The sequence below is a fragment of the Malaclemys terrapin genome, chromosome 8 (assembly GCF_027887155.1).
Source record: "Malaclemys terrapin pileata isolate rMalTer1 chromosome 8, rMalTer1.hap1, whole genome shotgun sequence".
Taxonomy (NCBI): Eukaryota; Metazoa; Chordata; order Testudines; family Emydidae; genus Malaclemys; species Malaclemys terrapin.
The window spans coordinates 58656366-58680708 of record NC_071512.1 but is presented as its reverse complement, the minus strand read 5'-3'; the positions used below and the strand labels follow the sequence as shown (position 1 = coordinate 58680708).

Below are 24343 nucleotides of genomic sequence, written 5' to 3'. Positions count from 1 at the left end.
TACAGTGAGTTTCATGAGGACACACATTTGAAATTTTTGGACATTATCCCTCTGTGTGTATCCATGTCTGTTTTTACTGTATATATATATATGTCATACCTTTGTCTTCAGCTCAGCCTGTTATATTATACCTTGCGTGCTTGAGTTTTGATTCAATGATAAGGATAATAACCTATCTGACTGTTTCATTTTGTGTTCTTAATTAATATTCCTTCATTTTAAGTCTTTTCAGCATTTGTGTACATGTTTACAGTAGAAGACTTCAAGTGTAGATAAGCTACTTATTTACAGCAGAATATTTCAAGTGTAGATAGGCTACATATTGACCAGATAGATCACTATTAAGAGGAGATTTGAAAGTGGTGCAAGCAGCAGCTAAGAGCTCAAAGTCAATAACTTCATTTCTTGAAACACTGGAAAACACACCTTACCCAACAAACAATGCTACAGATAATGAAAACTCCGCAACTGCAACAACTGATATTTCAATGCCAATATCTGAACATGAGGACAGTAGTCAAGGAGATATGCCAACAGTAACAGATGCAGCAAAAGAGCCTGTGTACGATCAAGAAACTCAATAGCAATAGGAAGTTGTAGATCTTACGCAGCAAGAGCAATTCATGAGCACTACAGGTTTGACTGTGACTGACATTGGAATTACTGACAAGAACAATGCAGCCCAAATGCAATCTCTTCTTCAAATTAACAGAGGGTCCTGTGGCACCTTTGAGACTAACAGAAGTACTGGGAGCATAAGCTTTCGTGGGTCAGAACCTCACTTCTTCCCTTGCATCTGAAGAAGTGAGGTTCTGACCCACGAAAGCTTATGCTCCCAGTACTTCTGTTAGTCTCAAAGGTGCCACAGGACCCTCTGTTGCTTTTTACAGATTCAGACTAACACGGCTACCCCTCTGATACTTCTTCAAATTAGTTGTTTTCAAATTCCAAGTAACATTCCACGAGATGCTGATAATCATGTTTTCCTACGTGTCTGCTGACAAAAACTCTTCCCAATGGTCAGACCTGCACAAGAGACTGGTTATGATGGAGTACGGAAAAACAAACAATCTCAGTACTGTGCACCTTGCTTCATTTTGAACAAAAGTGCTGCAAATGCATCGGTTCTCTCTGATCAATCAGGATGGAGCATCAACAGATGTTGGAGAAAGTTGAAAGACTGAATACCATCACATGAGAGTTCAACAACACACAAAGAAAACTATGTTGCATGGAAATCAGCCAGTACGGCAGCATCAACTGAAAGTTCAGCTGAGAATTTAGTCTTTACTGAACTCGCTACAGAAACTATTAACTGGAAAAAACTTCTTGAGTGCATCCTGAATGGCATCCTTTTTCTTTCTGAGCGGGGATTGGCTTTCTTTGGTTCCAGTCAGCGTATTGGTGATTGTGCAAATGGAAACTTTCTAGGCATAGTTGAGCTCCTCAGCAAATATGACCCACTTTTATCAGCGCATGTTAAATGTGTTCGAAAATTGCAAGAGACTCAAAAGTGCATGCAAGTCCATTATTTCTCCACCCACATACAAAACTAGTTTATTGAGCTATGTGGGTCATTCGTACAAACAACAATTCTTGATGAGATTCAAAATGCCAGGTATTTTTCAATCATTGTTGATGCCACTCCAGATTGTTCTCACAAGAAACAGACTACTATGGTTATTTGATATATTAAGATTGTAGACAGCTCAAAACTTTCAATTGAAGAAAGGTTTATTTTGTTTGATAATTTCATGAGAAAAACTGGGAAAGAAATTGCTGCTCAAGTACTAGCAAATCTAGAAGTTAAGTTAGACTTTCAAGTCTGCATTGGTCAAGCCTATGACAATGGATCTAATATGGCTGGGAAGTACAAAGGTGCACAAACAGTTCTGCTTCAGCATAATTCAAACTGTATTTTCTCCAGCTGTGGAAACCACACACTAAACCTTGTATGTGTTGACTGTGCTGAATCATGCAAGGAGCCAATTACTTACTTTGGAACTGTTCAGCAAATGTACAATCCCTTCAGTAGCAGTCCACAAAGGTGGGAAATTCTGAAGCAATATCTTCCTGTTTCACTGCATAGGATGTCCAAAACTAGATGGCCTGCACGGATTGATGGTGTTCAATCAGTTGTGCAGCATTTGAATTCAGTGAGAAAGGCTTTAAATGAGCTTGAATCTCTCAATCTCACTGCACAGGCTCGAACTGAATTTCAGTCTATTCAGAAGCACACGTCCAAATTCGAATGCATTCTGATGTCATCTTTGTGGATGAAGCTACTTACAATGATCTACCAAACTAATCTGATAATTGAAGCACACAATGCTACACTTGATGTTGAGAGGGATTACATTGAAAGTCTTATCAATTACATTCAATAGATTTGCGAACAATGGGATGCAATCCTGACTGAGTCCAAATTCGTAACACAGAATATTGGCATTTCATCTGAATTCTCCCCCAATCACAATTTACCTCCTGAATCTGATGCTGAGCAGCATTATAGGGTCAATGTCTTCCTTGTCATCATTGACTCTATTCAATCAGGTTTTACAAATTGATTTGAGTCACTGCAACTAATTTGTACCCTTTTTGGGTTTCTTTGGCAGTTCAACAGACTGAATAATGAAGATCTACTTTCTGCAACTGAACAATTTCAGCAACAGTACAACAAAGAAATCTCAAAAGATCTCAGTGACAAGGTCATCTTCCTCAAACGAATATATTCCATGACCTTAAAATTGGATTGCAAGCCAAAGGAATTGCTTCAAGAAATACTTGAAGTTGAACTCTCTGGGGTGTTTCCTAATATCACAATTGCATTGCATATTTTTGTCAGTTTGCCTGCATCAATAGCTTCAGGTGAACGCACCTTCAACGTGTTGAAGCAGGTAAAGAACTATCACCATTCAACTAAGGGACAAGAGCATTTGAATGGGCTCGCCATGCTTAATATCCAGGGCCGGGTCTGGCTTTTTGGCCGCCCCACGCAAAAAACAAAACAAAACAAAAACGCAGCAAAACAAACAAACAAAAAAACCCTGCTGCACTGCCGGAGCCAGGGTGCAGGGGGGACTCCCTGTGCTACAGATGTGCCCTGGCTAGCGGGGGGAGAGAGAGAAGGGGGGCAGCCAGGGCTACAGCAGGGAGCTGCCACGCGGCCCCCCCGCTGTGTCCCCTGCCGGGAGGGCTCCACACTACTCCGGTCGGCTGGGAGGGAAGGACGCGAGCTGCCTTGCCGGGCTTGCTGCAGGGCGCTCCCATCCTCCACGCCGCTGCCCCCTACAGGGCGGCCGGAGCAGAACAAAAACAAAAAAAAAGCAGCCTTGACTCCTTAGGATTAGGCGGAACGCCGCCTCCTACAAGCTGCCGCCCCAAGCACCAGCTTGCTCGGCTGGTGCCTGGAGCCGGCCCTGTTAATAGGGTGACCAGATGTCCCGATTTTATAGGGACAGTCCCTATTTTTGGGTATTTTTCTTATAGAGGCTCCTATTACCCCCCATCCCGGTCCCGATTTTTCACACTTGCTGTCTGGTCACCCTATGTTAATATCAACTGTGACATTGCACGAAAGCTAGATTTTTCCTCAATAATTAGAGCATTTGCAAAGAAAAAGGCTAGAAAAGCATTTGCTAAATAAAAAAAAATATTGAAATTATGTCTCACTCTTTTTTTGGTGCACTATTTTGTTTTCATGTGTTGTCATTTTTTATTATGGTTAGGGGCCTCAAAAGCTGAAAGTGGCCCTGGCCTCTCTGTACCTCTGACAGTGCCTGTTAAGAGCCTTTGGTGAGGGACCTTGTCAAAGGCTTTTGGAAAGTTCAAGTACATTATATTCACTGGATCACCCTTGTCCACGTTTATTGACTCCCTCAAAGAATTCTAATAGATTGGCAAGGCATGACTTCACTTTACAAAAGTCATGTTGACTCTTTCCCAACAAATCATGTTCCTCTGTGTCTCTGATAATTCTGCTCTTTACTATTCTTCCAATCAATTTTCCTGGTACTGAAGTTAGGTTTACCAGCCTCTAATTCCCAGGATCGTCTCTTGAGCCTTTTTAAAAATTGGCATTACATTAGCTATCCTCCAGTCATCTGGTACAGAGGCCAATTTAAACAATAGGTTATAAAGCAATTTCACATTTGAGTTCCTTCAGAACTCTTGGGTGAATATCATCTGGTCCTGGTTTCATACTACAGTTAAATTTATCAATTTGTTCCAAAACCTCCTCTATTGGCACCTCAGTCAGGAACACTGCCTCAGCTTTGCACCTAAAAAGAATGACTTGTGTGTGGGAATCTCCCTCAATTCCTCTGCAATGGAGACTGGTGCAAAAAAATTCATTTAGCTTCTCTGCAGCAGCCTTGTCAGTGGCCCCACTGATTGTCTGTCAGGCTTCCTGATTCTGATGTAATATAAAAAAAGATTGCTGTAAGTTTTTGTGTTTCTTTTGTTAGTTGCTCTTCAATTCTTTTTGGGCTTGTCTAATTATATTTTTGCACTTGACTTGCCCGAATTAAATCCTATTGAAGAAAACACAAAGGAGGACAGACGTCCAATTTTTAAAGGATCCCTTTTTGCCTCTAAATGCCTCTTTTGCTTTGTTGATAGTGGCATTGTTTTTTTAGTACTCTTACTATTTGGGGGGGGGGTATACATTTAATTTGACCCTCTATTATGGTGTTTTGAAAAAGTTTCCATGCTGCTTGCAGGCATTTCAATCTTGCAACTGTTCCTTTTAATTTCTGTTTAACTTGCTTCCTCATTTGTGTATAGTTCCCCCTTTTTAAGTTAAATGCTACTGTGGGGGCTTCTTTGGTATTTCTCCTCACACAAGGATGTTAAATTTAATTACATTATGGTTGCTATTACCAAGCGGTTCAGCTATATTTACTTATTGGACCAGATCCTGTGCACCATTTAGGACAAAATCAAGAATTGCCTCTCTCCTTGTGGGTTCCAGGATTAGCAGCTCCAAGAAGCAGTCATTAATAGTGTCTAGATATTTTATCTCAGCATCCCGTCCTGAGGTGACACGTGCCCAGTCAATATGGGGATCATTGAAATCCCCCATTATTATTGGGATTTCTGTTTTTGTAGCCTCTCTAATCTACCTCAGAATTTCATAATCACTATCACCATCCTGGTCAGGGGGTTTGTAGTATATTCCTACTGCTATACTCCTATTATTCAAGCATGGAATTTCTATCCACAGAGATTCTATGGTACAGTTTGATTCATTTAACATTTTTAATATATTTGACTCTGTGCTTTCTTTCACATATAGTGCCACTCCCTCACCAGCACGACCAACTCTGTCATTCCTACATATTTCGTACCCTGATATGACTGAGTCCCATTGGTTACCCCCGTTCCACCAAGTTTATGTGATGTCTATTATATCAATATTAATACCAGCCACTCAAGTTCACCCATCTTACTATTTAGTATATTAGTATTTACTATATAACTTTCAGTTCCCTACTCTTTTTAATTACTAGATCACAGTACAGCAATAATTACTTGGCGTAATGCACAAAAATTCCAAACGTGTAAATCTCTACTCTATGTCCAATCAAATCCAAAAATCCATTGGCATATTCTCCATCTCAGCGGGGACCACACCTTTTGGAATGTGAGCTGCATAAGTAAACAACTGAGACTCTGGAACACACTTTCCCATTCCTATTGTTATACCAGTGTTTGGAAGAAACATAACTCATATTTCTGGAGAGACAGAAGCAAAGGAGGGTGCATCACATAGAGCCTTCTTATGGTAATATGTTCTTCATCAAGGACATGCTTACATACACACACACATAGACGTACCGAAGAACATAGCTGCAATTATTAAAATAATAAATGTTCTCCTATCATTCAGAAAATCTTTCAAGGTTGAAAGAAACCTCTAGATATCAGGAATGGGGTTTTTATCATTGACTTGAATGGGAGCAGAGTTAGGCATGTTTGAACTAGAGCACATGTTTTAGAAAAACATCCAATATCATAAGAATGGCCATACTGGGTAAGAGCAATGATACATCTAGCCCAGTTTCCTGTCTTCCAAAAGTAGCCAGTGCCAGACACTTCAGAGGGAATGAAGAGAACAGGCCAATTATCGAGTAAACTATCCCCTGCCTCCAGTCTCAGCTTCTGACAGTCATATGATTAGGTGCACGCAAAACATGTGGTTGCATCCCTGACCATCTTGGCTAATAGCTATTGATGAACCTATCCTTCATGAACTTATCTAATTCTTTTTTTAACCCAAGTAGTCTTTTGACCTTCACAACATCTTCTGGCAACAAGTTCACGAGTTGACTGTGCATTGTGTTTTGAAGTACTTCCTTATGTTTGTAATTCTTGATTAAAAATTTTCCAATAGTGGAGAATCCACCAATACCCTTGGTAAATCGTTCCAATGGTTATATTATCCTCACTGTTTAAAAAAGTAGGCCTTATTTCGACTCTAAATTTGTCTAGCTTTAACTTCCAGCCACTTCATCTTGTTATACCTTTGTCTGCTAAACTGAAAAGTCCTCTATTATCAAATATTTGTTCCCGATGTACGTACTTCTAAACTGTGATCAAGTCACACATTAACCTCCTCTTTGATAAGGTAAATATACTGAACTCCTTGAGCCTTTCACTATAAGACAGCTTTTCTAATTCTTTAATCATTTGCATTCTCTGTGGCTCTTCTCTAAACCCACTCCATTTTTCCAACATACTTCTTGAAGTATGAACACCAGAATTGGACATAATATTCCAGGAGAGGTCACATCAGTGAAAAATGCAGAAGTAATCTCTTCTACCTTTCTACTCCTACTCAAGATTCAGCTGTTTATACAGACAAGGATCACATTAGCCCTTTTGGCCACAGCGCTGCACTGGGAGCTCATGTTCAGCTGATTTTCCACCATGACCCCCAACTCGTGGCTTCCTGGGATAGAGTCCCCCCTCCTGTATGGGCTGCATTCTTTCTTCCTAGATTTTACAATGACTTTACATTTGGCAGTATTGAAACGCATACTGCTTGCTAGCACCCAGTTTACCAAGCTATCTGGATTGCTATGCATCAGTGACCTGTCCTCTTCATTATTTACCACTTCCCCAATCTTTGTGTCATCTGCAAACTTGATCAGCGATGATTTTATGTTTACTTCCAGAACATTGACAAAAACGTTAAATAGCATCAGCTGAAGAACTGATCCCTGCAGGACCCTTCTAGAAGCACATCCACTCAATGATTCCCCATTTACAATCACACTGTGAGACCTATGAGCCAGTTCGTTTCTTAAATCAAAATATTATGTAGTACCAAGCCTTCTAGAAGCTTAAGCATATTACATTAACACTATTACCTTTATCAAGTAAATGTATATCAAAAAGATATCAAGTTAGCTTAACAAGATCGATTTTTTATTAACCAGTGTTGATTGATATTAATTATATTAACTTCCTTCAATTCATCAAGTCTCATATCAGCCATTGCATTATTTTGCCTGGGTTCAACATCAGGTTGACTTACAATTACCTGAGTCACCCCATTTACCCTTAATAAGTATTGACATAACATTAGCTTTTTTCCAGTCCTCTGTAACTTCTCCACTGCTCAAAGACTTATTGAAAATCCACATTAACTGTCCAAGGAGCTCCTTGGCTGGTTTATTTAAAATTCTTGTATGCAGATTATCCAAACCTGCTGAAAAAGTCTAACTTCAATAGTCACAGTTTAACATTCTCCAGAGTTACTGTTGTAATGTAAAGTATTTCATTATCTTCACAAGATATGAATACATCATTTAGCCTTTTCCCAAATACAGAACAGGTATTTATTGAACATGTCTGTGTTTTCTACATTATTATTAACAATTCTAACATTTCCATCCAGTAATGGATGAATACCACTCCTTCTGTTCCTAATTACTTGAAAAAAAATATTTTTAACTCTGCCTGCCATAGATTTTGCCCTGTGTCCTTTTGCTTCCCTTGTCAAGTTTCTACAATTCCTAGCTTCTAACTTATATTCATTGCACTCAATTGCCTCCCCCCTAACCTTCTCTCCTTTATTTTTTAAAGAGGCTGCTTTCACTTCCCCCTCTAAGACAGGTTGCAGCTTTTGGGTCACCTAATATAGTGTTCTTAAACAGTTCACAATTATGCACATTTTTCTGTTTAAATTCTTTCTCACAGATGATTTGCTCACTTTTTTAATTTTTGTGAAATTGGCAGTTTTAAAGTAACAAATATATTAGTGATTTGGTCTTTATTTCTGTTTGCATATACCAAGTATAATCAAGCCTTGATCACTTGCACCTAAGCAATCACTAATTTTTAGTTCTGTGATCAATTCCTCCATCTCTGAAGATGAGGCATGATATAGAACTCCCCATGCTGGATGCAACACCGTGGAAGGATGTACTATGTGTTAGGATGGCAATCATTATTTTAATAATTGTAGTTGTATTTTTAATATCTATCTTAGGGTTTTATACTGCCTCCAATCACCATGGGACCTGAGTGCCATTCACATAAAATCCACAAGAATAGCAAAGTCCCCAGGAGACTTTAATAGCATCTCTGGTACTTCTCTCTCTATGGAATTAAAACTCCTCTTGGGTTGGGGTGTTTGTTTTGTTTTGGGGCTTGACTACACTTGTGAGTTAGTACGCAATAAAGGAGCCCCGTGTGCACTAGCTCACTCCCTGTCCACACTGGCAAGGCACATAGAGCACTCTGACTCCGCGGCTAGAGCACTCCTGGTACTCCACCTCGGAGAGAGGAATAATGTTTGCTGCGGCCCCACTAGAGTGCTGTGGCACCAGTGTGATCGAGGTGTTGCATTACTGCGCTCTGTTAGGCCCCCAGAAACATCCCACAATTCCCTTAAGTCAAATGGCCACTCTTGTCATTGTTTTGAATCGCTGCAGGAATGTGGAAGTGCCCTTTGAAAGCTCCGTTTCTGACATCCGGCTGCTTATCTGCTCCGAGACAAATCAATCATTACTGTGGAATGCTGTGTGTGAGAAAGAGGGGGGGGTAGAGAGAGGGTCTGCTCTTGTCTGAACTTACAAGACAGTATGCTGACATGCTGTCAGCCCCCCAAAAACCCACTCTCTCTCCCCCCACGTACACCCAACACACTCCCTGTCACAGTCGACCCCACCCTACCCCCCTTTGAAAAGCACGTTGCAATCACTTGCATGTGGGGATAGCTGCCCATAATGCACCACTCCCAATGCCACTGCAAGTGCCACAAATGTGGCCACGCCAGTGCACTTGAAGCAGTCAGTGTGGACAGAGTGCAGCGTTTTCCCTACTGTGCTCTCTGAAGGCTGGTTTAACTCAAAGCGCTCTACATCTGCAAGTGTATCCATGCCCTTTGAGTGTGAAGTGCCTTTCTTATGGTGGAAAGGCATTTTTCAGTGTGTCTTCCTACAAAGAGTGTCAAATTCTGCCATTTCATTTTATGCAAAATACAAAGACTTTTCTCAGATTTGCATGTGTGTGTAATAATACAATGCTACAGACAATTTTAAACTAGACATAAAGTTTATATTTTGTGATTGGGCAAGGCCAGATGGATATAGGAAAGTAGTAAGAAACAGGTGTGTTAACCCCAGACTAAACAAATCCCTGTTACCATGGTAACCAAATGGCAGTTGCTCCAGGTTAATAAAGACATCGGGGGCTCATTAAGATCCTTCTAGAACGCAGTGGCGATAGCTAGGTTGATTGGGACACCTCAAGCCAATCAAGGGCTGGCTGGAACTAGTTAAAAGCCTCCCATTTAGTCAGTTAGGCATGCATGCCAGGAGCTGTAGGAGGAAGCCGTGCTGCTGGAGAAACTGGGCAGTACGAACCCTATCAGGCACAAGGAAGGAGGCCCTGAGGTAAGGGTGAAGTAGATGTTGAGGAAGTGGGGGATGCTGTGGGGAAGTGGCTCAGGGAATTGCACTCATCCTGTTTCAAAAAGTCAGCTACCAATAGCTGCTACTACTAGGGTCCGTGGGCTGGAGCTTGGAGTAGAGGATAGGCCCGGGCTCCCCCCCTCCATGATTAATCACAGATACTGTGAGACAGAGAATGTGTGAGGGAGGGTTGCTACTTCCCACTTCCCTTGCTGGCTTATGATGAAAATGGCTCAGTAGGCTGTGACCCTTGCCTGTAGAGAGAGAAGTGCTATGTTGAGGGTCACAGTGAGCTTCTGAGGCTAGCGTAATCTGCCTGGAAGCGCAGCACCCACTGAGACAAGGTCAGAGCTTTGCCACAATTTCTAGTAGTCTAGAGAATTTATATTACAGTAAACCTTTACCACGGCCACTATATATTTTGCTAACTAATATGCAACTTACCATTATTATGTAGTGTCACTGACTCTGTGGTGCTAATTTTCAGGGCCTTATATATCATATGACTCAGGAACCAGCTAAAATCTTTCATTAGTTTAAGTAATCACACTGAATTCCTGTTTATAACATATCTTGGTAGGTCTGCTACAGGAAAGGGATACTTATATAATCTTGGAAATAGGTTGCTGCTGCATTATACTGGAAATCGACTCATACCATAATGCACTAGGTGCCAACTCATAAAAAATTATGCTTTTTAATGACTACATAAAACCATGATGGAAAAAAAGAGTGAGAAACACCTCAAAATCAAAGATGATTTACAAGTTATGTTTTAGGAACTGTCTGAATTCTTACCATAGCAGGAAATCACTTAGTCAGACCATACTATAGCAAAAAGTGAGTAATTCAGAGCATACCACGGTAAGAAATGACTGAGACCACACTGAATTAAATAGCTTGCTACCTATCCAATTTCTTCCTGACATTATAATACATACAAACAGAACAGAAAGATGTGTTATTGCTTTGAGGAAGGCATTTTGGATAAGCCATTAGCCATTACAGTTAGTTTTTAGTAGTCTATCTTTTTAAATCTTATTGAGCAAATTCCATATTCAGCACATTCATGCAACCACATTGAAGTTTGTGAGTCTGTTAGCAGAATTTGACCCATGCTATTTAAGAGGATTCTATTATGTCACTATTACCAGATAGACTAGCTGTACTTTGACTCCTGTTCCCCATCCCCAGTTTCTCACTCAGCTGATTTTTAAAGACTGCAGGAGCTATTGTAGACCTTATGCAGAGAATCACGCCCATGGCTCCTGTTCACCTTCTAAAGCCGACAGCAGGTTGTGAGAATCTGAGATGAGCCACAAACAAGGAAAGCTAATAAAGAGAACCAAATCAAAGTATGGAGTCAGGTAAGTAGTGAGAACTGACAGAGGCTAGGGAGACTATGCAGAGCCCCTGAACTTTGCCAGGATCCCTTGTGACAGATTCTCCTGAAGAAAGCACTGCTCTATCACTTCCCAGTGCCTTAAAATGTGTAGCTCTGCAGGGTATCCTGTTCCCTGCTTCCAATGCATCTTAAAAAAATTTTAAATTGAGATGGGGGTGGAGGGAAACCAAAGGAGATTCAAACAAACCTTTTTAAGATGGAGTTAAAGAATGAGTCAGTAATTTATGGGATAAATACAAAACAAAACAAATGAGGTTAAACTTAAAAGAAACCAAATATGTGAAATGCACATTGAAGGCATTCAAAGAATCTTAACTCTGCCCTTGCTGTGACACTAGCTTCCCATCTTTCTTTCTATGCTCCTTCAGCAGCTACTTGGTAAGATGCATGATATTATAGATTCTCCTTTCTGCTGTGGTAGACTTGGCCTTTGTACACATAATGCAAGAGTAAAATGAGAATATGTATCCTAACTCCTATACTATTTGAATTAGCCAGCAACATGAGACAATATGGACATTCTGCACCTTATAAAAGCAATGTATAGGATAACTGCTTGGAGACATGTGAAATTCTTCCCTGGCAGATAACTGTCATAATCTACCTTACACAAAGGTGGAAAATGTGGATAGTTTCTTCATCACCAATGAGGTCTCTCACTGTATTCCCAGTTATAGTGATAGTTTTAACTAAAATGATAACGTTACTCCTATACAAGGGGTGAAGCTGATTGTCAAGCTTGATGTCATGGGCATAGGACACATTGGCAAGGATGTTTTGGGCTTCTTTATTATTATTTACTTCCTCTTTACAACAAGAGGGTTGAGGAGGGATCACGAAGTAGCATCAGGTGGGTTTCAGAGTGGTAGCCATGTTAGCCTGTATCATCAAAAACAACTAGTAGTCCTTGTGGCACCTTAGAGACTAACAAATGTATTTGGGCATAAGCTTTCGTGGGCTAAAACCCCCTTCATCAGATGCATGGAGTGGAAAATACAGTAGGCAGATATGAATACACAGCACATGAAAAGATGGGAGTTGCCTTACCAAATGGTGGGTCTAACGAGCCAATTCAATTAAGGTGGAAGTGAGCTATTTTCAACAGTTGACAAGAAGGGGTGAATACCAAGGGAGGAAAAATCACTTTTGTAGTGCTAATGAGGGCAATGTAATCAAGGTGGCCCATTTCAAACAGTTGACAAGAAGGTGAGAGTATCAGCAGGGGGAAATTAGTTTTTGTAGTGACCCATCCATTCCCAGGCTTTATTCAGACCTAATTTGATGGTGTCCAGTTTGCAAAATAATTCCATTTTCTCATTGGAGTCTGTTTTTGAAGATTTTTGTTGAAGAATTGCCACTTTTAAGTCTTATTGAGAGTCCAGGGAGATTGACGTGTTCTCCTACTGGTTTCTGAATGTTATAATTCTTGATGTCTGATTTGTGTCAATTTATTCTTTTGCATAGCAACTGTCCAGTTTGGCCAATGTACATGGCAGAGGGGCATTTCTGGCACATAATGGCATATATCACATTGGCAGGATGGGTGCATCATAGGCTATTTCCAGTAATTGCAGGAGAAGGAAGCACTGGTGGACCTAACTTCTGCTTTTTTTCTTTCTTGCTGTTTCTACAAATATTTTCCTGTGAAGAAAAGTGACTCATTCCATTCTGTGCTGATATCTAGCTGGTGACTAGAACAGGGGACTAGAAGTTAGAACTTTGAGTTCTATTCTCAGATTTCCTACTTCCAGGTTGTGTCCTCCAGGCAAATCACTTAGGGTACCTCTTTGCTACACATATAACTAAGGTGATGGGTACCCAGCTGTGAGCAGCTGGACTAGCCTAGCCCAGGTGTGAGCAGCCACAATACAAAGCCACACATGAGTTACTGTGTTCTCTCACTGATGTTGCCCTCACCCATGTGTGTTGCTAAGACTTCAGGGGTCAGAGACCCTGGTTCTTTGTGCTGCAGTAAGCAGATAGGCCTCTCTATGATCCTTTCCCAGTGAATTGTGGGAGAACTTGTCTGTCCTTCAGAGAACATGGGGAGAAACTGTAAGAAGACATTGAAGACTATCAGCACTTGAGTGGTTGAGCCCAATGGCTCTCAACCTTTCCAAACTAGTATCAGAGGGGTAGCCGTGTTAGTCTGAATCTGTAAAAAGCAACAGAGGGTCCCGTGGCACCTTTAAGACTAACAGAAGTATTGGGAGCATAAGCTTTCGTGGGTAAGAACCTCACTTCTTCAGATGCAAGAAGTGAGGTTCTTACCCACGAAAGCTTATGCTCCCAATACTTCTGTTAGTCTTAAAGGTGCCACAGGACCCTCTGTTGCTCTTTCCAGACTAGTGAATCCCTTTCAGGACTCTGATTTGACTTTCATCTCACTTAAAAACTACTTGCTTACAAAATCAGACTAAAAATACAAAAAAGTGTCATAGCAGACTATTACTGAAAATTGTTTACTTTCTCATGTTTACCATATAATTATAAAATAAATTAATGGGAATATAAATACTGCACTTACATTTCAACATATAGTATATAGAGCAATATAAACAAGTCCTTGTCTGTATGGAATTATAGTTTATACTGACTTTGCTTGTGTTTTTTAGTATAGCCTGTTGTAAAACTGGGCATATATCTAGATGAGTTGATGTAAACCCTGGAAAGCCCCTGAGTTCCCCCGGTTGAGAACCACTGGCTTAGCCTGTGTCCTCTCTGCAAAGTGGACAGGTTACCAAATAAGAGCCAGAGTAAACTCTGCAATGAAAATATACCTGTAAACTCTTGACACACTAAAATGGTTAGACTAACACAATATTATAATAGAGTGTGTACAAAAGGCTTAATTAATTAGGGATTGATGGTGATTTGGACTAGATACCTGTACAAAGGAGTGACAGCTCCCTTATGCTCCATAGAGGCCTACACTACAGGGCTAAGTCGATCTAAGTTATGCTATTCCAGCTATGTGAATAATGTAGCTGGAGTCGACGTAGCATAGGTCAACTTACTGCGGTGTCTACACTGTGCTGTGTCGAATGGAGACGTTCTCCCATTGACTTACCTTAGTCTTCTCATTCTGATGGAGTACCAAAGTGGACCTGAGAGTTCTCTGCAGTCAATTTAGCAGGTCTTCACTAGACCTGCCAAATCGACCCCCGCTGCATTGTTCGCAGCAGCGTAAATCTGCGGTAAGTGTAGACATGGCCTCAGACCTTGGGTACAGGCATATAGAAGTAAGTGAAGCTAATCTCCCATTTACTCCCTCCTCTAGCTGGCAGAGAGGAGAGGAGAATAGGCAGAGACTTGGTTCCACCCCCACCTCATTGCTGGCCAAAGTAGATGAGCCAACGAAGGGATAAAATACTAGCTTGCTGCTACTGTAGAGAACAGTAAATTACTAGTCTCAGTAGCAAACAGGTAAGAAATTGTGACTCAGAAGTGTATCAGTGTCACAATGCCACCCAAGGCTGCTCCTGGGATGGTGCAACTTATGTACCAACCCCTTACTCAGGGCTGTGTATAAAAGGCAAAACCTTAATGTTTAGAAAACGTTGAAATGCTCAGATAACAGATGTTGTGTAAGTGCAGAGTGTTGCTGTTTAACCCTCCTGACACTGCTCAACTTCCATTTCTAGCTGTACCTCAGTACATGATTTACCTCCAGAACATTTTCCTGGTTCGGGTCCAAAATAAACTCAAAGGTCTCGTTCCACACAGGGTTCACATTATTGTTGAAGTGTTTCGTTCTCTTTCTGCAGTCAGGTGCTGAGGGGATGAACAGCTCCACATATGGATCTGGAGTGTCAACTGTAGAGTACCAAACAGAGAGTAACATTAGTTAGAACTTGTGTTTGGATAGGATTATCCAAAACAAATTTAGGAAAGGACAAATGCATTGTAAGTCCTCTCATTATACAGAGTAGTAAATGAAAGGTACACAGCTTGATCTTGCTCCCCTAAAGATCAAAGTAGTGATGCCACTGATGTTAATGGGAATAGGAGTAGGCCTTGACTGAGAGAATGATACTGTGAGTAAAGATACATATTTATTGAAAAAATGCTCCAATGTTATTGTAGTTATTTAAAGAAGCATCCCCTGATATCTCTCTCTCTCTCTCTCTCACACACACACACACACACACACACACACACACACAATAGCAACACTATCTGGTATCACAGTAGCAGCAAAGATAGATACCCAATGAAATGGTCTTCAATTACAAATTAAAGATAGATATTTTGGATTCAGGAGAGTCTACCAAAGGTTTTGCAGAATTAAGGAATACAGTAATGAGCCATTTATGTACTTCCTGATCCTGTAAGGATATCCACATGGGCACATCCCTGGGTGGAAACACTGAAATCACTGGGGCTCTGTCCTGGCACAGGGGTCCACCCTTATGAATATCACTATAGGACTTGGGCCTTATTTACATATTCCATTTAAATTGTGGATGTGTAGAGGAATAGCTGAAATTCTAACTATTCCATCTGTATCCAATTCAGAGTATGAGTGATGGGGAAAATGTAGCCTGAAGAGTCTTAATTAAGTTGCTTTAACTATTACCATTTTATTACTAAAAGCAAAAGCCTTGCTAAATCCCATTTGCCCATCCTTTGAAGACAAATAGTGTTTTTTGGACAGGAGAAGTAAATAACTAGTTTTTAACCATCATCATCATCATCATCTGCTCAGAAGCGTGGATAGGTAAATTTTGTAACTAGGATAAAATTGCCATGACATTGCATTTTTAAAAGATAAAAGAGCATTTTGATGATAGATATTTTCTTATATCAGCTTTAAAGGAGAGGATGTCAGATGTATAAGATAAGTGAAGAGAGCAGATCTGATACATATAGTAGGTAAGGGACTACAGTAAGTATACATATTATTGGTAGAAAAGTTGTACCAGTGGTTGATCAGTTTTTTATTTAGTTCAACCTATTCAGTCCATTTTTCTTCAAACACTTATCTAATACAGTCAGTAATTTGTTCCATTTATCTTAACTTTATTAACAACCAAATTTTTACCATACATATTTGGTTTTGCAGCACTAGTTCTCTGATCCTGCAAAGGGATCTGCTAGCCTAGACCTTTATGTTCACCAATCCCTTTGATTTCAGTGGGAGTCTTCGTGGGAATTTGGATCTGTGCTGGGACATCCCACTGCAGGATCAGGGTAATACTGCTGAAATACATGTGCATGATGGTACAAGGAATTCTCTCCAATATCTTCTTGGCTTATCAGAAGTTAGTCATTTGGTCCGATGTCAGAAAACTGATACACATCTTCAGAGGATCATGTCTTCAGAGGTTGTTTTCTGCTTTTGCCCAACAGCCTATTTCATGCAGTTAAACATGTGCAGTCATCACAAACAATGACCATTTTCTTAAGGATCTCTCTTAGTCAAAACAATTACACTGCATTTTAGCTACATGTGTTCTCATGAGAGTACACTGTTTCATCAAAGCCAAAACGTATCAGGTAGACATGTTGATTTCAACAATGCTTTTGACAGGAAGGTTTCTGAGGTCCAGGCATCTCTGGTCACTTCTGACCAGAGAAAAAGAGACAAATTGAAAACTTGATCTTTCAAACAGAAAATGGACATTTCAACACAATTCTGTTCTGCAAAAATATTTGTACAGTTTTGATTTTGTTCGAATGTGGAACGAAAACAAATTTCAAAACCACAGAAGTTGTCATGGAATTTTTGTCCTCCAGCCACCTCTAATGCAGACCCAAGTCAAGCTTCAACTCAGCCTCTCAGTGTTCTATTCAAAGACAAATAATTGGGGAGTGACAGAACAACTATAGATTCTAAAATATTTTCAAAGATATCCTTTGCCCATTGGAGATGTGGAATAATATGCATGTACAATAGGGTGAGTTAAATACTGACCATGCTTTTTTCTAATTAGCGTGACTTGAGGGACTGTACCAGAAATCCAATTCCTTCAATGCATTTTATTTATTAATTGCAAAATTCATAGAAAAAAAACACTTTTAGCTTCCTGTCTATTTTATGGTGAACAGATCTTACTGTGTCAGATTTTTCAGGGCAAACTATGATACACCAGAAGAACTTTTTATTGCTTAGAAAATAAGGAGGGTTTTGAAATATTGTGTGTGTGCGAGAGAGAGAACTTGTAGGATTTGGCAGCCTACATTCCACTCTGCACAATATTTATAGAACTATTTAAAAACCAAGGAAAGCATGGGCAGTCCTTTAAGGTATGTCTATACTGCAATGTATATCCAGGATTAGCAGAACTCAAATTAACAGACACTGCGTTTGATAACCTAGGGCTTGAGCATCTATGCTCCTTAGTAACCCCAGGCCATGAATTGTTGAAGCCTGGGTCCCAACCTGGGTCTCCAGCATCTATACTGCATTATGTGGGCCCAAATCTAACCCTCATAGCCCAGACTTCCTAATGGCCTCCCAAAATGTGACCACTATAGCCCTTTGCCCATGGTGCAGTGTGGGAAAACTTGACTGTCCAAAGTACAAAAAGTCAGTGTGTGGGATTACTTTTGGCAGACTCCAAGAGCATGAGTCCAGTGGGGATGCATCTGCACAGAAATCCACACTGCAAAGAAATAGGGCTTGTACCCTGAGTTTGAACTCAGGCTCCAGCCTACCCGCCCCCTTTTGTCTACTAGCAGATTGTGCTAACTCATGGCTTGGATCCAGAATCCCAGGCCCCTCAGTGGAGGAGGATCCAAGCCTGAGTCAAGACAGTCAAATTCCTATCTACTCCAACTTAAAAAAAAAAAAAAAAAAAAAAAACCTCAACATGACTACTGGCCAACTTAGACTGTGTATTTTAGCTCCTTGGATGAAAAGTAAATCTGCTTTAATGCTATGCAGACCTCCTTCCTGACATCTGGAAATTGAAATGCTGGATTTTGAATATCCTAACACTAACTACTGCAGACCTCTTGGTGCCAAAGGACTAAACTTCTACACATCAGCTTGGTTTTGAACCAAGCTACTTTTGCCATGCTAAGTCAGTCTGTTGAAGCAGAAACTAATGCATTTTGCAGCTAAACTTAAAAGCAGTTACTGTATGACTGGGAGGAAAAATATTTAATTAGCTCAAAATCTCAACAACAAACAAAACTTTCTTCCAACTGTGTAACAAAAATACCTCAGGCCAAGAGTTTCTCAATTGCCCTTTCATGTTTGAAAGTTTACTTTGCAGTCTTTTCAATTGAGAAAATGAAAGTCTATTCCTTTAAGAATTTTATCTGCAGCTGGAAAGCAAAAATACAGGGAGCTTTTATGTGTTGATTAAGAGGAAGTTACTCACACTGCGCAGTAACAATGGTTCTTTGAGATGAGCATCTCTATGGGTGCTCCACTGTAGATGCGTGTGCATTCCTGTGCTTCTGATCAGAGATCTTTGGTAGCAGTGTCTGTTCAGCCTTCACATGCACTCTCCCTTTCTCGTGCTCTGCCTTGAGGCTAATTAATGCTGCGCAAGCGAACCACCTTCAGATCCTTCTCTACCACAGAGTCCCTATCAATAACTTTGAAACAGAAGGGAGAGCAGGTTATGGAGCACCCATAGGGACACCAATCTCAAGGAACCATTATTACTGCACAAGGTGAGTAACTTCCTCTTCTTCTTTGAGTAATGTTCCTATGGGTGCTCCGCTATAGGTGACTCCAGAGCAGTATCCCTAATGGGAGGTTGGGGCTTTGGAGTCAAGTCTGTTATGGATGATGATACCGCAGAGCCAAAACTAGCATTGGAAGCATAGTCTCCAGTGATGGCATAGGGTTCTGTGAGGGTATATGCAAATGCCCAAGATGGCTGCTCTGCAGATTTCCAAGACAGGGACATTCCTGAGGAAGGCGACAAAGGAGGAAACTAACCTTGTGGAGTGTGTGCGAATTCCAGGTAAAGGTACTATATTGCGAACATGAAAACAGGGCTAAATACAGTTCAAGACCCATCTGGAGAGTCTCTGGGCTGATATTGCTGTGCCTTTAGACCTTTCTGCAATGGAAAGGAAGAGCTTAGGAGATTTCCTAGTAGTCTTTGTCCTGTCCAGGTAGAAGGCTAGGGCTCTCCTAACATCTAGCATGTGCAGTATGGCCTCTCTGTTAATATGGTGAGGCTTAGTTGGGAGGGGATTTGGTTGGTTCATGTATAAAGATGAGGCCACTTTAGGAATAAACTTTGGGAATAGCCAGATAGTAACCTTGTTGTGAAAGAATACTGTAAAGCAGGGTGTGCCATAAGTGCTGCTATTTCCCCTATTCTCCTCACCGAGATGACCACCAGAAATGCTATCTTTGTTCACAGGTGTGTAAGAAAACAAGTCGCCATTGGTTCAAAGGGTGATCTAGTCTGGCTCTTAAAAACTAGTTTTAGGTTCCATGTTGGAGTAGGGCATCTGGGTGGGGAAAGGAGGTTTGTTATGCCCTTAAGGAATCTCTTTGTAGTTGGGTATGAGAAAACTGAGTATCCCTCTACCTGTTGATGGTACCACTACGGCCACCAGATGTAGCTTGAGTGAACTGAGGTATAGCCCTGTCTTCTTGAGAGCCAATATGTATTCTAAAACCACCAGGAGAATAGCAGATGTAGGGATAATGTGCCTGGAATTGCACCAAACCTTTTCCACTTTTGAAGTTAAATATGACGGGTAACGAATTTCCTACTGTGTAGTAACACTTCCTGTACCTCCTGGGAGCAGGAGCACTCTATGCATTGGAACTACAAAGAAGCCAAGCCTTGAGCTGGAGGATCTGCAGGCTGAGATGGAGAGTGTGTTGTTCTTTCTGCGAGAGGAGGTAAGGAGTAGGTTGAGAGGGACTGGTGGACATATCGTCATCTGTCTCACTCAGGGGGGAGCAATCAGTATGACGTTTGCTTTTTCTCTTTATTTTCAACAGGACCTTCAACAAGAGAGGGAACTGGGAATGGCGTAAAGAAGGCCCTTGTCCTATGGAAGAAGGAGACCGTCCCCTAATGAGTGCTGTCCGAAGCCAGCCCTGGAGCAATAATGCGGGCATTTCCTGTTCAGGTAAGTAGTGAACAAGTTTGTCGGTGTCCTCGATTGACAAAATATGCTACGAAGTACTATGGGGTTCACTTCCCACTCATGGTCATGTGAAAACTGCCTGCTGTTGTGTTCGGTACTAATGATAGGTAGGCTGCCGATATTAGAACAATGCCCCAGTTCCAGAGCTTTTGCACTTTTGCGCAGAAGTAGGATGATCTGGTGCCTCCCCGATGATTTATGTAGCACACAATGTTCTCTGTCATGAGCTTCATGTGTGTACCTCTGAGCAGTGAACACAAGCGTTCCTGACCACCCTGAGTTCGACAACGTTCGACCTCAGAGGACTACCATTTGCCCTGAGTCATGAGTTGTTGAGGTGTGCAGCACAACCCATGAGAGATATGTCTGTAGTGAGAAGTAATGTCAAGGGAGGGCTGAGTGAACAGGACCCCTGTGCAAACATTTACCGGGTCTTTGACCCTGGAAGGCATCGAGAGAGAGTTGTCAAACCTCTCTTTTTTTGGCCTATAAACAGAGCTGAACCATGTCTGCAGACACCTTATCTATAGTTTGGCATGAAATATTACAAACATACCAGCCACCATGTACTGCAGAAGCTGGAGGAACATCTGGCCAATGTTTGAGGGCTAGCTTGAACTGTCTCTATAAGTATGGACAGGCTGTGAAATCTGTGTTGTGGAAGGAGCGCCCTCACTTGCAGTGAGTCGAGATTGACCCCTATGAACTCCAAACATTGCAGTGGAGTTAAGGTTGACTTTTGGACATTAATTTGCAGGTCCAGGATCGTGAATAACCTCCTCCTCTAGTCCCACCTCCTACTCCTCCAGGATCTCCTCAGGAGGTTCTGAGGCTCCACAGTATATAATGCTGCCCCACATATCCCAACAGGGCCACAGGGGTGGTGGAAAAGGCATGGCTTGGCTGACCCCATGGTTAGTCATACCACAGGGGCTGAGGTCCAGACTGAGGGTATGACTGGGAAGGCCCAGGTTGGTAGCAGGAGGAAGCATAGTGAGTGATGGGAGATGACCTCCTGGCCATTATCCGACTCTCCAGTGGAAAATGGAGGAGCAGATACAGATGTGCATGGATCAGTACTGGTGGTCATTTTGGAGTTCAAGATGTGCCCAGTACTGAGGCCCTGGTACCAATTAGATGAGACTTGATACCTTAGATACTGTGAGGTCCTTAGAGAACCTAAATTCCTTTTGTGCCACAGTATTTGGTACCCTTAGTGGTTGCTGTTATTGAGTTGGCGGTATTGAGGAAGCTCGCAATCTTGGCTGCATCGAGCGCTCTGATGATGGTTGCCTCTTCCCAGAGGAGGCACAATCTCCACACCTGTCCATGATTGGCGTCATCATTAATTTGGTGCCTGTGCCCAGGGGGTCCTTAGGCATACCAGCAGTATCTGTCACACTGGACCCACACAATCTGTGGGTATCGTGTTTAGATGCCTTCAATGCTGTTGGTACCAAAGAGATCGAATGTGCCAGGGACCTCCTCTCACTGGTTCAGGGCTCACTATGAAGGCTTGAGGGTCTCTTTTTGGAGGTCTTCCGGGCATCTGAGGATTTCTTCCTTGGTTCACTGGAAGGCTATGGAGAAGATTTGTGTTGCCTGCAAGACTCTGGACACAGTCAGATACAGGCCAGAGAGCACCCTCCATAAGGAGCACCTTTAGCTTCAGTTCCTGTTTTTCTGGGGATCTGGTAACAGACACAGCAGGAATGCCCATCCATTACCAGAATGGACTCCTTGCAGGAGAGACACTTCTTAAACCCAGGCGACCTGAAAATTCCCCTTACTGGGGGCATTTCCCAGTATGGGGGCAGAGAGAAGGGTAAAATAAATAACGTTTGTTTGGTTTTAACAGGAAAGAAAAGAACTAAAGGAAACGCCATGAGAACTAAGAAGAAAACACTAGAACTAGCTAAGAATGAATTTCGAGAGAGTAAAGTATCCGTGAATGGACTGCTAACGGCTCTATCTCTAGCCTGGAGCAATTGAGAAGGAATTGGGGGTAGTCTGCCCCTGCTGTGCTTATTCACCTTGAGGCAGAGCACGAGGAGGTGAGAGCGCATGTGCAGGGCGAACAGACACTGCTACCAAAGATCTCCAATCAGAAGCACAGGGACACAAATATACCTACAGTGGAGCATCCATAAGGACACTACTCGAAGAAAATACTGATGTAAATTATGCAATAGCAATCAAAAGCCTAGATCTGTTATTTCTTGGGGAGACAGAGACCAAAGACCTAGTACAAGCTATTTCACATATATCACAGTAATATTTGATTTTGTTTGTATTTCAAAATGTTAAAGTTGCCAAATTTCATAGGCAATAAAAAAAACCCTTTAATTCAGTGGAAAAGTAATAATGATCTGAACATTTCAATTTGAAAGTACAGTTTAAAAGAGAAACATTAGGAAATGGTTCAAGGGTCAAATACTGTTAATCTAAAATAGTTTCACCATCACTGCAGGAGCAATAAGTGCATAACATATTAAAGATGCAATATTGTCTTGGAATTGTTCCGAGTCTCTTTTACACAATATATTAACCAGACTGTCTGAAAGAGCAACCAAATGTTTTCAAGAGAAACAATGTAGAACAGTTCATTCATATTTTTCCTGTGGGGTTACTTTTCTGAAATAGTTATCTTTGTTGTGTAGGAAGGTTCCTCTTGTGAATAAGGCATCAGACTATTCTTAACTTTGCCACAGGCTTCCTACCTTACTTTAGGCAAATGATTTAATCTTTCTGTAGTTCATTGATGCCATTCATCCCACCTGACCCATCAGCCACCTCGCTGTACCTTCCCCTTGGATTGAATTCCTGGCAGGCAGACTTCATGCATGAATTCTACCCACTGATCAGAACTGCCCTTTGACATACCTGGCTCCTGGGCATTACAGTTATGTGGGGTAGATTGAGTTAAGCTAGCTTGTTTAAGCTAACTCAATTTGGGCAGGAGGGAAGGCACAGCTTTTTCCTAGTCAGATGGGAACTTGGATGCCAGAGTGAAAGGAGTCCTGAAGGACACATGGGATATGTGGAATCTATACGTGTCACAGAAAGATTACTAACGGGTGTCATACCAGGAAGAAGGGAGTTTATCAACAGTCTTGCTGAGTCCGGCTTAACTGCTATGACAACTGCCTGAGTTTCTTGGCTCTTATGGCAAAGATGTTTGTTTACACATGTAATTAAATATGAAAACAAAACTTTATATTCAAGACTTGTTTTGATGCAAGTCTATTACTTTCCATTTTCTTTTAATTAAAAAGACACGGAGCCTATATATTATTTCAAAATGTCAACTCCTTGGGTCAGGCCAATGTCTTTCAACATGCTCTGTACACTGCCAAAAGCCCTTCCAGCACTCAGTGAACAGTGATAGTCTAAATGACTCTGTGGACATTCATGCACAGTGCTTTTAGCATTAATGACTGGTCAATATACACCTATTTTTTATATCTCCCATTGGGCACTGGATGTCCTCAAGGCCAAATGCCACTCTAGTGGAGCAAGTCTAACAGTTGTACCACTAACCACCCTAAAGGCACGTTCCTGGCTCTGAACTCCACATCTGGCCTTGAACCATTTTAGCCTCATTCATGAATCTAGTCTCTGCATGCTACAGAACCGAAGCTGTGAAAGTATGGATGGCACGATTCCAGATCTGAGCAGAACACTACATATCACAAGGGTCAGCTGATTACCAAATCTGATGGTTGCATCACTCACCTACATGAGACAGGCCCCAAGGCACGTTTTGGTTGTGCAATGCAGAGATGAGTTGATTTCTTATCTGTGAAACAATCTAAATTAATAGTTAACTAACCAGAGACTTTATTTATTCTTTGCATTTTTGTACTACCTTTCATCTGAAAACAGTTTACAAACTAACATTCATTAATCACAAGACTCCTGTAAGGTAGGTATTACTATA

At 41.3% G+C, this 24343-nt stretch overlaps 1 protein-coding gene across 2 annotated transcripts in view; it reads right to left on the bottom strand.

The window, feature by feature from the left end:
- PLA2G4A (phospholipase A2 group IVA) overlaps positions 1-24343 on the bottom strand; it is a 136695-nt gene that overhangs the window by 59771 nt on the left and 52581 nt on the right. For both annotated transcript variants that reach the window (XM_054037838.1, XM_054037839.1), the window contains one exon: positions 14996-15144. In XM_054037838.1, coding sequence (XP_053893813.1) covers positions 14996-15144 — 149 coding nt within the window. The remainder of the gene's footprint in view (positions 1-14995; positions 15145-24343) is intronic.